General features: G+C 40.0%; 1 protein-coding gene and 3 pseudogenes across 1 annotated transcript; all 4 read left to right on the top strand.

The window, feature by feature from the left end:
• Positions 1–625: 625 nt before the first annotated feature.
• Positions 626–2136, top strand: LOC124221683 (cytochrome c oxidase subunit 1-like; annotated as a pseudogene).
• Positions 2121–2891, top strand: LOC138191144 (cytochrome c oxidase subunit 2-like; annotated as a pseudogene).
• A 630-nt stretch (positions 2892–3521) lies between these two features.
• On the top strand, positions 3522–4654 carry LOC138191143 (cytochrome c oxidase subunit 3-like; annotated as a pseudogene).
• Positions 4655–5525: 871 nt separating this feature from the next.
• LOC138191142 (uncharacterized) lies at positions 5526–12266 on the top strand. Its single transcript, XM_069137143.1, has 3 exons — positions 5526–5988; positions 7111–9542; positions 9597–12266. The coding sequence occupies exons 1-3, from the start codon at positions 5526–5528 to the stop codon at positions 12264–12266; spliced, it is 5565 nt and encodes a 1854-aa protein (XP_068993244.1).
• Positions 12267–14704: the final 2438 nt, after the last annotated feature.

The following is a 14704-nucleotide window of genomic DNA, read 5'->3' as shown; positions in this document are numbered from 1 at the left end:
TTAAATGAATTATTCTTCTTAAATTGAAGAATAATTAATTTTTAAAAATTAAAAATAGGAAATACAATGAATAATTATTTATCTATCTGTATGTTTTCTTAACATTTCATGTTATGTTCTAATTCATTTTATAAATGTTCCAAATTACAATTCATAAAGTAAATCAAATAGCACTTTACCAATAAATAATATTTTTATTTTAAATAATATGTGAGCAGATAATCCAAAAATATATAGGATTTTTTGAATAATTATATATAATTTTAAAAAATTTAACTCATGTAAAAAAATTTTTTTTTTCAAATTTTTCTTTTTTTGAAAGTAAATTAAAAATTTTAATATATATATATATATATATATATATATATATATATACATATATATATATATACACATATATACTCGTATATATATCCAATTAAAATAAAAATATCAAATTATCATTTAATCAAAATAAATTCAAATATATTCAAATGAATAGATATAAAAACATAAAGAAATAAATTTAATTCCTAATTTATATAAATTATAATTCCTAAAAAATTTTAATGAAAGAAATTTTTATTTTATAAATAAATTTACAATTCATCGCCTCAATTTAGCCATTATATCAAATATTGAATAAATGATCATCTTCAACCATAAAAACATTGGCACATTATACTCCATATTTGGAATCTGATCAGGAATATTAGGATTATCATCTAGAATAATTATTCGTATAGAATTAGGAACCCCTTTATCATTTATTGGTGATGATCAAATTTATAACATAATCGTAACATCTCATGCATTCTTAATGATTTTTTTTATAGTTATACCTATTATAATCGGAGGATTTGGAAATTGACTAATTTCTCTAATACTAGGAGCCCCAGATATAGCTTTTTCCCGAATAAATAATATAAGATTTTGATTACTTCCACCATCATTAATTTTACTAATTTCAAGAAGATTAGTAGATTCAGGAACAGGTACAGGTTGAACAGTTTACTCCCCATCGTCAAGAAGTCTTGGACACTTAGGACCATCTGTTGATTATACAATTTTTTCTTTACATATAGCAGGAATTTCATCAATTCTTGGAGCAATTAATTTTATTTCTACAATAATTAATATACGACCAAAAGGAATAAGATTTGAACAAATACTTTTATTTGTCTGAGCAGTAAAATTAACAGCTATTCTTCTTTTATTATCTCTTCCAGTTCTAGCAGGAGCAATTACAATATTATTAACAGATCGAAATATAAATACAACTTTTTTTGATCCTTCAGGAGAAGGAGACCCAATCTTGTACCAACACTTATTTTGATTTTTCGGACACCCAGAAGTTCATATTCTAATTTTACCAGCCTTCGGAATAATTTCACACATTATTTCACAAAAATCAGGGAAAAAAGAAACATTTGGAACTCTTGGAATAATTTATGCAATGATAACAATTGGACTATCAGGATTTGTAGTATGAGCCCACCATATATTCACTGTGGGTATAGATGTTGATACACGAGCTTACTTTACCGCCGCTACAATAATTATTGCAATCCCTACTGGTATTAAAATTTTTAGATGATTAGCAACTCTATATGGATCTAAAATAAATTTTAGATCATCAATACTATGAACATTAGGATTCATCTTTCTCTTCACAATAGGAGGATTAACAGGAATTATACTTTCTAACTCTTCTATTAATACTATTCTACATGACTCATATTATGTTGTAGCACATTTTCATTATGTTTTATCTATAGGAGCAGTATTTGGAATTATGGCAGGATTCATTTACTGATACTCATTATTTACTGGAATAACATTGAATATCAAATGATTAAAAATTCAATTTACTATTATATTTTTAGGAGTAAATATAACTTTCTTTCCTTAACATTTTTTAGGTTTCAATGGTATACCACGTCGATACTCTGATTACCCTGATGCATTTACAATATGAAATATTATCTCAACAATTGGGTCAATGATTTCATTTATTATAGTACTATACCTAATTTTTATTATTTGAGAAAGAATATCAACTCAACGACAAATTATATTTATAGAAATTACAAATTCATCTATTGAATGAAAACAAAAATTTCTACCTTCAGATCATAGATATGAAGAAGTTCCAAGAATAACAAGGAAATTCTATTATGGCAGAAAAATGCATTGGATTTAAACCCCATAAATAAAGTTTCAAACTTTTTTTAGAAAATGATAACCTGATCAAGAATAAATTTTCAAAACGCTAATTCTCCTATTATAAAACAATTAATCTTTTTTCACGATTATACTAATTATTTTAATCTTAATTACAGTATCAATTTTATATTTAATATTAACTATAATATTAAATGAATTTACTAATAAAAACCTTTCAAGTAAACAAAACATTGGAATTATTTGAACAATAACCCCTTCAATATTACTAATCTTCATTGCTATACCATTAATTCATCTACTATACTTAACAGATGAAATTAATAAACCCCTAATTACAATCAAAACAATTGGACATCAATGATATTGAAGATACGAATACTCAGACTTCAAAAATATCGAATTTGACTCTTATATAAATAAATCAATTAATAAAAATTCTTTCCGTTCATTAGATTAGATAATAATACAATTATTCCCTTATATACACAAATTCGTATAATTGTTAGATCAAATGATGTAATTCACTCTTGAACAATTCCTAGTCTAGGAAAAAAAATTGATGCAATTCCAGGACGGTTGAATCAAATTAGATTATTAATCAAACGACCAGGATTAATATTTGGACAATGTTCAGAAATTTGTGGAGCCAATCATAGATTTATACCAATTGTTATAGAAAGAATTCCAATAATTTATTTTTTAAAGTGAATTAACTCATTTTAATTCATTAAGTGGCTGAAAAGCAAGCAATGATCTCTTCAATCATTTTATAATATATTAGCAAATATTCTTAATGAAAAGAATTAATTTATTAAAATAATAGTTCGTCAAACTATAAATATTAGAAAATCTAATATTCTTTTATTTCACAGATGGATCCTATAAATTGATTATTTTTATATACAATTTTTAGTAATCTTTTTATAACAATTATTATTATAGCATACTTTGGAAAAAAAAATTTTTTCAAAAAAAAATTCGATAAATTTTTTAAGAAGAAAAAATTTGACTTTTGAAAATGATAATAAATTTATTTTCAATTTTCTACCCAACTTCAACATTTTTTCCTAACCTAAACTTAAATTGATCAAGAACATTAATTGGAACCTTCCTATTTCCGTCAACAACTTTTTGATTAATTATGTCACGAAAAAATATTTTATGATGAAAATTAATATATACATATAATTCATTCAGAAGTAAAAATTTTATTAGGTCATTTTAAAATTAACAGAACGTTAATTTTCTCATCTTTTTTTTTTATTTATTTTATTTAATAATTTTATGGGTCTTTTTCCTTATATTTTTACTAGAACTAGACATTTATCAAATATAATTACATTATCATTATCTTTATGATTAAGACTTATACTATTTGGGTGATTAAAAAATATAAATCATATATTTACCCATCTTGTACCTCAAAATACACCAAATGCATTAATACCTTTTACAGTATTAATTGAATCAATCAGAAATTTAATTCGCCCTTTAACACTTGCGGTACGATTAACAGCAAATATTATTGCAGGCCAATTATTAATAACCTTATTAAGACGAATCGGAACAAAAATTAATATATTATCATCATCTTTTTTAGTAGTTAGACAAATTTCTTTATTAATTTTAGAATTCGCTGTTTCAATTATTCAGGCTTATGTTTTTATAGTGTTAATCACCCTATATTCTAGGGAAGTAAACTAATGTCAAATAAAAATATATCCTTTCCTCAACATTCATTTCATTTAGTTAATTACAGACCTTGACCTTTATTAGGATCATCAGCTGTAATAATTCTACTTTTAGGTTCTATTAAATGATTCAATTTCAAAGTAAAAAATATATTAATATTAGGAATTCTAATCACAATTTTAATTATAATTCAATGATGTCGAGACATCATTCGAGAAAGAACTTATCAAGGATTACATACATCAAATGTAATAATAGGAATAAAATTAGGAATAATTTCATTCATTATTTCAGAAATTTTTTTCTTTTTATCTTTTTTTTGAGCATTTTTTCATAGATCCCTCTCACCTTCAATTGAAATTGGGAGAATAAGACCCCCCAAAAATATTACGCCATTTAACCCGTATGATATTCTTTTATTAAATACAATTATTTCGATTTCTTCAGGAGCAACAAATACATGAGCCCACTATAGATTAATAAATAATATAAAAAAGGAAACACTTGTAAGAATATTATTAACAATCATTCTAGGTATTGCTTTCTCAATCTCACAATGATACGAATATTTAGAAGCACCATTCACAATAGCAGATTCAGTTTACGGATCAACTTTCTTTATTGCTACAGGATTCCACGGAATTCATGTTTTAACTGGTACAACATTCATTATAATTAACTTATTTCGAGTATATTTAAATCATTATTCTAATTTTCATCACTTTGGATTTGAAGCAGCAGCATGATACTGACATTTCGTAGATGTAATTTGGCTTTTCCTTTATATTTCTATTTACTGATGGAGAACCTACTAATATAATTTATATAATATAACTTAAGTATAATTGATTTTCAATCAATAAGTCTAATAAAATTTAGTATAAATAAATAAATTGATAGTTAATACCTTAATAATAATTATAATAATTACTATTATTATATTAACTATTTCAATAATCTTATCAAAAAAAACATTTTATGAATTGGAAAAAAAATCACCATTTGAATGTGGATTGGACCCAAAAGGATACCCTCGTATATCATTTTATATTCTTTTTTTTTTAATTGCAGTAATTTTTTTAATTTTTGATGTAGAAGTAACATTAATATAACCAATAATTATAACCTTAACAGTTTCAAATATAAAAATTTGACTATTTATAGTATCATACTTTATCTTAATTTTATTGTTAGGATTATATTATGAATGAAAATTTGGGGCACTAAACTGAATTTCAAAATTATAAAGTTGAAATAAATTATATATTCAGTTTCGGCCTGAAATCATAGTTATTTATTAATAACTCTAGACTTCCGTTTCCGTTTTGAATATGAGTGGCAGGTGTGCGAAAGAGTGTGAGTGAAAAGGCGAGAATTTAGCAGGATAGCAAAGGTAAGGGGAAAAGGAAATAGGGCAGAGAAGGAGCGGGGAAGACATAGACGGGAGGTCGGGTGAAGGGAATAGGGAGGCAGGAATAGAAGGCAAGGGCAGTTGAAAAAGAAAGAAGGGGGAGAGTTTTGAGGTTAGGCAGAAAGAGCCGGCGAACGGCAACGATTCGGATAAGATAAGAATAGGCGGTGACATCTAGGGAGTAAGAAGGGGGATAGAGTGGAGACAGGTAGCCGGTGGATAGATAAGGTAGGGAGCGGTGACGGAGAGAAAGAATATGAGTAACCCCGGTGACCAAAAAGAAGGGGCGAACAGGGAAGAGGAGGAGAAAAAGAAAGGTAGGCCGGGGGCAGTAGCAGCGTTAGGGAGGGATAGGAGGCATAGCCTGGGATCGACGCCGACGGTGCTAGACTTATGGAAGAGAAAGCGGGAGGAGGAAGGGGAAAAAGGGGAGGAGGATGTAGACGAGATGCAGGAAAGAGAAAGAGTATTTGGTAAAAGCAGGAAAGTGCACCGGTCGCCGGAGGGTAAGACAGGGAAGGAAGGGAAGGCAGAGGGAGGGGGTATACAGGATATGCTAAGGTTGATTAGGGAAGAGCTGAAGATAGGGCTAGAGGAGGTCAAAGGGCAGGGAAGGGGGATCAGGGAAGAAATGGAAAAGATTAAAGGCGAAATGACTAGAAGGGAAGAGCAGTGGGAAGTAGAGAGGGGGGAGATGAAGGAAATGATAAGGAATCTAGGTAAGACTAGAAGAGGTAGAAGAGTGGAGAGGGGGGGAGATGGAAAGGGTAAAGGAGAGGCTGATAGACTTAGAAAAGAAGAGTGCAGAAGGCGGGGGGGAAAGGCAGGTACAGGGGAATGCGGAAGTGGCGCACGTAACAATAGATAGGTTAAAAGAGATGGAGTGGGCCATAGAGAGGAAAGAAAGGGAAGAAAGAAGGGGAAATATAGTAGTGAGAGGAGCGAGACTAGATGTTATAGCAAAGTATCGCTTCAAAGCCAAAATTCGCCGATTCTATTCTACCACACTTATTTTGTTTTTTTTTCTATCCTCACGTCTATTACGATACGCTTTCGTGTTTTTCGCCCAGCAACGGAGCTGTCGCGATGACCACGTTCAGTCCGAACCTATCTCTCAATCGAGGAACATGTATTAATGAATGAAGCATTATTTTACGTGTCGAGTATTCAATTATAATTTGTTGCAATATTCCCAAGCATCCCGTCACTTCTCCCTCGCGTCATTTTCGAATTAAGAGTTCGCAGTTTTTCTCTAAACATATTCTGGTCCTTCGAGCCGGATTCGAGAGGGCGCGCGCATTGGAAGGGTCTTGGAAGATTGCATTTTCGGTTCGGTCTCGCATAGAAATTAAAACAGCGGAAAAGGCGCGGTTCTGAAAAGTGAAGTGCATCGTAAGCGCCAAGAACTCAATCCTCCCCGTTTTTCTTTGGTTCCTCTCGGTTTACGCGTGTCTGTATACTCCAATCAGTGTCTGCCGGAGAAAAACGGGAAAGAGGAAACAGAATCGGACGTTTGAACTATTGAACAGTGCAAAGTGTTGTATAAATTAAAACTGTAACGAATATTCTAGTGATAGTTACTTGTGCTACCTCATCGCTGCCGGATTCTCGGCACTGTCAACACTCGAGACTACAGTCAAGGTAACATTCCGCGAAAGAGATTCCAGCAAAAACGATGCCCGTCACGGCGAGTTCACTAATCGCAACACAACACGATTTGTTTGGGTATATAAGTCGAGCTGTCATAAATCTCGAAAAGCTCGAGTCGAAGAAGCGAACACCCATACACTGTCAAACACGAATAGAGTATCTTGAAAGCAATTGGAAAAAATTCCAAACAGCTCACGAACAGCTGACAACGATCGAGCCCGAAAAAAGGGCAGAGCTTCCGTACTTTTCAGATGATCTCTATGCTACATGCGAGGAAGCATTTCTCACTAATAAGGCAGACATGCTCGTGATTATCAAATCGTGGAGAGGCCCGGAGCCCCTTGCTCACGACGGAGCGCCGGGGAATGCCCTTACTTCCCGACAACTGCCGCGTATAAATTTACCGAAATTTTCCGGGTCATGTAATGAATGGACAGAATTTCACGATTTATTCCAAGTAATGGTCGGTCAGAATCAGGACATTTCCAATGTGGAAAAACTGCAGTATTTAAAAATGAGCCTGACAGGAGACGCGTCCTTGCTCTTAAAAAATATTTCCGTCGCTGGGGACAACTTTGGGCGCGCCTGGGAAACTCTTGTTAATCGGTACCAAAATAAACGCGTTCTGATCGACGCCCATCTCGCGATATTATTCTCGACGCGCCGTGTAAATAACGAGTCAGCTGTCGACTTAAAGCAGCTTTTGAACGACACGAAAGACGCTCTTGGGGCGCTTAAATCCCTCGGTAGTCCAATTGAATATTGGGATCATATTCTCGTGTACATGACAGCGCGAAAACTAGACTCCGAGTCACTCAAGGCGTGGGAAATTAACATCGGAGCACAAACAGACCCCGCGTCGTTCGATGACCTCGAACAATTCCTGTTCAGCCGTGTTCGTGCTCTGGATGCCGTCGATCGAGTATCGACCTCTTGTAAGGCGCATTCTAACCCAATCGCCAAAGCCAATCCTCAACGCAGCGCGAAAGTACATCAAACAAATATCAACCGAGCGAACGAGAACGAATCAAAACAGTCCACGGCCGTACCCTCAGGGCTAAATTGTGCCTTATGCACAAAGTCGCATTATATTTCAACGTGTCCCGAGTATCGCAACAAAACACCGGATCAGCGGCGCGAGCTTCTCGTACAGCGAAATTTGTGTTTCAATTGTCTCGGGGCGCACCAATTCAGAAACTGTCGGACAGCAAAGCGGTGTCAAGTGTGCACTGGCCCACATCACACCACGATACATCGTTCGAAAGCCGTGGAGCAACGAGCTCCTGGTTCCAGCGCCACGTCGCCATCGGAAACACCTGAGCCTAGCAAACAAACTAACGGTGCGGCGATCCCGGATCGCGATGGTCAGCCTAGCACCTCCGTCTCTACAAACGTTGCACTTACAAGTACGATCCAATACAAACCAGTACTGCTTGCAACCGCGCTCGTGAAAGTCACCTCTCGTACCGGGGAAGAACTCATAATTGGAGCGTTACTCGATCAAGCATCGGAGGTGTCATTCGTCACAGAATCACTCGCCCAACGCTTAGCATTGCCAAGAATGAATACCTCGCTGCCTATACGCGGAATCGGTGGCAAGCGCACCGTCAATGCGCGCGGACTCGTCAATCTCAATATCCAGTCTCGCGTCAAGACGTTTTCACTTCCCGTAAATGCATACATACTTGCAAAACTAACGTCTTACGTTCCCCCTTGTCGAGTACTCAAAAATAACTGGCCTCATCTAGAAAATCTAGAACTTGCCGATCCAGACTCGTCCTCAACACGAGCAATTGATCTTCTTCTCGGAGCAGAGGCCTATAGCGTGATTCTCGAGGAAGGATTACGTAAAGGAGATCGACAAAGCCCCATAGCTCAGCAAACCGCCCTTGGCTGGATCCTATCGGGTTCCATTCCGTCACAGGACCCCCCTCAAAAAAGGGGGTCGGCATACGGATTTCAATGTTCCGTAGATCGTGAACTTCTCAGCCTTCTTCAACGTTTCTGGCTGCAAGAAGAAACAACCTCAAATCGCGAAACTTTACTCTCCGAAGAAGACTCGCAGTGCGAGCAGCATTTTGTCGAGACTCACTCTCGTTCACCGGAAGGCCGGTACATCGTACGTATTCCTCTTAAACAACCCCCAGACAATCCTGGGGACTCTCGGAGATCTGCGCTCTTCGCGTTATCGCGTCAAGAAAAACAATTCGAGGCAGATCCGGCAAGAAAAACCGCCTATTCAGACTTTCTTGCGGAGTACGAGAAGCTTGGACACATGACTCTCGTGCCTAATCCAGACCAAGCTTCGGGACGCGTTTTTTATCTACCGCATCATGCAGTGGTGCGTGACAACAGTACAACTACGAAAATTCGAGTCGTTTTTAATGGATCTGCCCTTACGACACGCAAAATCTCAATCAACAGCTTACAGTACGCTGGGGCCAAGCTTCAGAATGATCTCGCAGATGTAATCACTCGATGGCGTCGATACGCGTATGTTTTCATAGCAGACATCGAGAAAATGTACCGTCAAATCGGAGTACATCCCGACGACTGGGATCTGCAGCGGATTCTATGGAGAAAAAATCCACAGGATCCTGTATCAACATATCAACTGTGCACGGTAACTTATGGACTTAAAAGCGCCCCGTATCTGGCCTTACGCGTACTCTGACAGCTCGCAGCTGACGAAAAATCCCGATTTTCCCTCGCAGTGAACATCATCGAACGAGAAATCTACGTCGACGACGTTCTATCAGGAGCCGACGACCTTGAAGGAGCAACAGAAAAAATTCGCCAAATCAACGAGTGCCTCGCCAGTGGCTGCTTCAACTTACAAAAATGGACCTCAAATTGCGAGGAATTACTCGAAAAGATACCGCAAGAAGAGAGGGACATATCGCAGCTCGTTTCCATTGAAGATAACAGCCCAGTGCGAGCGCTCGGGCTCCTATGGCATGCAAATTCCGATTCCTTCAAATTCTCCTCGCCTCGTCAGCAACAACAGTCTCAACCCACTAAACGTAATGTTCTCTCACGAGTTGCTCAGATCTTTGACCCTCTCGGTTGGATAGCCCCAGTTGTCGTTCGTGGAAAAATTTTCATTCAAGAGCTGTGGTCAGCTGGTCTAAATTGGGACGATCCACTTCCCAAAATTCTTGAAACTCGCTGGAGAATCTATGAAGAAGAACTCAAGGATATTGCTTTTATCTCGGTGCCACGTTATTTCGGTAGTCGAGCAAACCTTGCAGCGTCGCAGTCCGTCGAACTGCACGGTTTTTCAGACGCATCACAAAGTGCCTTGAGTGCAGTAGTTTTTCTTCGCCTGCTTACGGAAAGCAACGACATTCGAGTATCACTTGTTGCGGCGAAAACAAGGGTAGCCCCGTTAAAAAAAGTTACAATTCCGCGGCTGGAACTATCTGCAGCCGTGCTGCTAGTTCGGCTCGTCTCGCACCTTCGAAAAGTACTCAAACTCGAAAACGCCACGATTCACCTCTGGACGGATTCCACCGTTGCGCTGGCTTACATCAGTGGAGATCCGTCTCGTTGGACGGAATATGTCCGCAACCGCGTTAATGAAATTCGAGAAATTGATCAATCTCAATGGCACCATGTCTCGGGCAAGGAAAATCCAGCCGATTGCGCGTCAAGAGGCATTAGCCCGCGGCAGTTACAAGAAGACAGCCTCTGGTGGAATGGGCCCGTTTGGTTGTCGCAGCATATATCATCGTGGCCCTCATTGCATCCACCAGTCCATCCAGAGGTCGCCCTTGAGCTCCGCAAATTACACGCACACATTGTCAACACCGACGATCGCACCATCATATGGGACCTCGTACAACGCTATTCCAGCCTTACAAAGCTCTTACACGTTTCCGCTTGGTGTTTCCGAGCATCTCGAAAATTTCTACAGAGGCAGGCCGCCCCCAGCAGAGAGAATCCTCTCACGCCGGCCGAACTTGAGCATTCGCGCCTTTTTTGGGTCAAGGCGACCCAGTCAGCGTATTTTAACGCAGAGATACAACTTCTCTCGGAAGAAAAACAACTTCCGCGATCCAACCGTCTTCTGCGACTGGCCCCGTTTGTCGACTCCAACGGTTTGCTGCGAGTTGGCGGCCATCTTCACAACTCTCCATGCAGCTATGACGAAAAGCACCAATTAATACTACCACAAGAAGCTTCCCTTACTACACTTGTCATAGAACAAGCTCATCGAAAAACTCTCCATGGGGGTACTCAAGTTACCCTCGTCACACTCCGACGCCAATACTGGGTAGTTGGAGGCCGCGTACCAGTCCGTAGCTTCATAAGACGATGCATTACGTGTAAACGGAATCGCGCAATGCTCGGGTATCAACTGATGGGGCAATTACCGCCCTCGCGATTCAGTCAAGTGCGCCCGTTCATCAACTCCGGAGTTGATTACGCCGGTCCGATCTTCTTACGGACATTTCGTGGTCGCGGTGCCAGAACGTACAAAGGATACATAGTCGTCCTTGTTTGCTTCTCGACTTCCGCAATTCACTTAGAAATGGCTACAGATTACTCCTCAGAGGGATTCATAGCAGCATACAAGAGGTTCACGAGCCGCCGAGGGATTTGCGAAACCCTCACGAGTGACTGCGGGACAAACCTCGTCGGCGCAGACGCGGAATTGCGAAGACTCTTCCACGCAACGTCCAAAGAATTCTCTACTATCGCTACCTCTCTAGCAAACGATGGAACTTCATGGAAATTCAACCCCCCTTCTGCCCCTCATTTTGGGGGAAAGTGGGAAGCCGCCGTAAAATCTGTGAAATTTCATCTCAAAAGATTCATTGGCGACTCACGACTCTCGTACAAAGAGTACGCTACGCTACTCGCACAGATAGAGGGAGTTTTGAACTCTCGCCCGCTTTGTGCACTTTCAGACGACCCATCAGACCTTAATACGCTCACTCCGGGACATTTTCTGATCGGTTCCGCTCTTAATGCCATCCCGGAACCATCTCTCGGCCATCTTCCAACCTCTCGGTTATCCCGATGGCAGTTGTTGAGACAAATGCTGGAGCATTTTTGGTCCCGTTGGAGTTCGGAATATTTACAACTGATGCAACTGCGTGCAAAATGGCATTACCGCACAAACGCATTGAAAATTAATTCTCTCGTTCTCATCAAGGACGAGCGATATCCACCAACCAAATGGGCTTTTGGCCGAGTCGTCGAACTGCACCCCGGAAAAGATGGTCTTGTTCGCGTTGTGAGTGTCCGTACTCAGCATTCGACGTATAAACGACCAATCGTCAAGCTATGCCTTCTACGGAGTCCTGATACTGACAAATCGAAGGACACTCCTGCGGACTAATCGATACTCTGCCTGTTCTACATCATTATCAATCTTCCTCAAGCTTGTCAAGGCGGGCGGAATGTTATGGCAAAGTATCGCTTCAAAGCCAAAATTCGCCGATTCTATTCTACCACACTTATTTTGTTTTTTTTTCTATCCTCACGTCTATTACGATACGCTTTCGTGTTTTTCGCCCAGCAACGGAGCTGTCGCGATGACCACGTTCAGTCCGAACCTATCTCTCAATCGAGGAACATGTATTAATGAATGAAGCATTATTTTACGTGTCGAGTATTCAATTATAATTTGTTGCAACATTCCCAAGCATCCCGTCACTTCTCCCTCGCGTCATTTTCGAATTAAGAGTTCGCAGTTTTTCTCTAAACACTAGAGAAGGGAAGAGAAAAGGAAGGGTTGAAAAAGATTTTGCAGCTGATAGGGGTAGAGGTCAAGGTAACGGATATGAGGGAGGTAGGCGCGAAAAAGGGGGGAGAAAAGGGGATATGGATAGCAAGACTAGGAAATAGGGAGCAAAAGAGGCAGGTAATAGAAAGAAAAAGCCTCCTCAGAGGGAGGGAGGAGAGAATAGACGAGGATCTCACCTGGGCAGAGAGGAGAATGAAATGGAAGTTGAGGGAGATAGCAGCTATTGAGGAGAGAAGGGGAAACAGAGTAAGAATAGGGTATGCAAAGATCTGGATAGAAGGGAAAATGTGTAAGTGGGATGAGATAGGAGAGGTGCTTAGGGACGGTGCAGGGAGAGCGAGCGAAGAGGGGTAAAGGGAGGGGAGGGGAAAAGTAGGGGAAAGCGATAGAGAAAGGTCAGCAAGCGAGGAAAGACAAGAGGGAAGTATAGATGCACAGGGAAGGGTACGTAGGGCAAGGCAGTCGGGGGAATGGGTAGTGGGGGGGGGGGACAGAGGCAGGGGGGGAGGGCGATAAAGAGGAAAGAGGGGGGAGTAGGCAAGACGGAAAGGGAGGGGTGGAAAGTAGCTTTTTGGAATGTGATGGGGCTCGCGAGAAAGGATGAAGATTTCTGGAGGGGGCTAGGGGAGTGGGATGTAATATTTCTAATGGAGACATGGATAGAAAAGAAGGGGTGGGAAAGGATTAGAAATAAGTTGCCAGTAGGGTATAAATGGGAAGTGCAGTATGCGGTTCGAAAAAATAGGAAGGGAAGAGCAATAGGTGAAATGCTGTCAGGGGTAAGAAGGGAGATAGTAAGTGGGTGAGGAGGGAGAGAAGAGGTAAAAGAGGGCATGATAACAAGGAAAATAAGCGTAGGCGGGGAAAAATGGGTAGTAGTAGGAATATACGTAAACGGGGATCTGAAAGAGAAGATAGGGGAATTGAAGGAGCGGGCTGAAGAGATAGAGGGAGGTGCAAAAGTGCTAGTGGGGGGTGATTTTAATGCCAGGACAGGGCAGGAGGGGGGAGGATGCTGGGGAGAAGGAGAGGAGGAGAGTAGGAGTAGGAAATCAAAGGACAGGAAAATAAACTCGGAAGGTAGGCAGCTAGTGCAATTTTTAGATGAGACAGGATGGGCAATAATGAACGGGAACATAGAGGGGGATGAGGAGGGGGAATTTACGTATGTAGGAGGGGCGGGGGTGACGGTGATAGACTACGCTATAGGAGACATCGAGGTAAGGGATAGGGTCAAAAGGATAGAGATTGGGGATAGGGTTGACTCGGATCATCACCCGGTAATAGTGTGGTTGAGGGGGGCAGTGGCTAGGACAAGGAAAGGAAAAAGAGTAGGGGGAACTAGTAGAGGAGACTGGACGGAGGAGGGTAGGATGAGGTTTAGAACAGAAGTCAAATGGAAGGGGATAGGAGAAGTGGATGTAGGTAAAGAGATAGAGAAAAGAATAAGGGAGTTTAGACGAGCCTTAGATGTAGGAGGGAGGGGGAGGGAAGCGAAAAAGGGATGGTGGGATGAGGAATGTAGGCGAAAAAAAGCGGAAGTTAGGCAGAGTCTAAGGAAATTGAGAAAGGGGGCGGGGGAAGGGGACGCGTATAGAAAGGAAAGAAGGGAATATAATCGGCTATGCGAGGAGAGGAAAAAGAAAGAAAATGAGGGATTCATAAAAGAAGTAGCGGAAGCAAGGACAGAAAGCAAGGTATGGGAGATAGTTAATAGGGAAAGAAAGAAGTGGAAGAGGGTGAATGAAGAAATAGGAGATCAGGAGTGGAGGGAGTATTTCATGGGATTATTAGGCGGGGTAGAAAGCAAGGTAACAGAAGGCGGGGAGACGGTAAATAGGAAGGGGGACGGGGAAGGGGAGCTGCAGAGGGAAGAGATTAAAAAGGTGATAGGAAAGCTGAGGGATGGAAAGGCACCAGGGGGGGGATGGAATAGTTAGCGAGGTATGGAGGTATGGGGGGGAAGAAATGGAGCGGTGGATATGGAAAACATGTAACAGAGTTTGGGTGGGGGAGGGCTGGCCAGAGGA

This window comes from Neodiprion pinetum, chromosome 6 (assembly GCF_021155775.2).
Source record: "Neodiprion pinetum isolate iyNeoPine1 chromosome 6, iyNeoPine1.2, whole genome shotgun sequence".
NCBI classification, from domain to species: Eukaryota; Metazoa; Arthropoda; class Insecta; order Hymenoptera; family Diprionidae; genus Neodiprion; species Neodiprion pinetum.
Note: the sequence above shows the minus strand (reverse complement) of the source record. Positions and strands in the feature narration are given on the sequence as shown.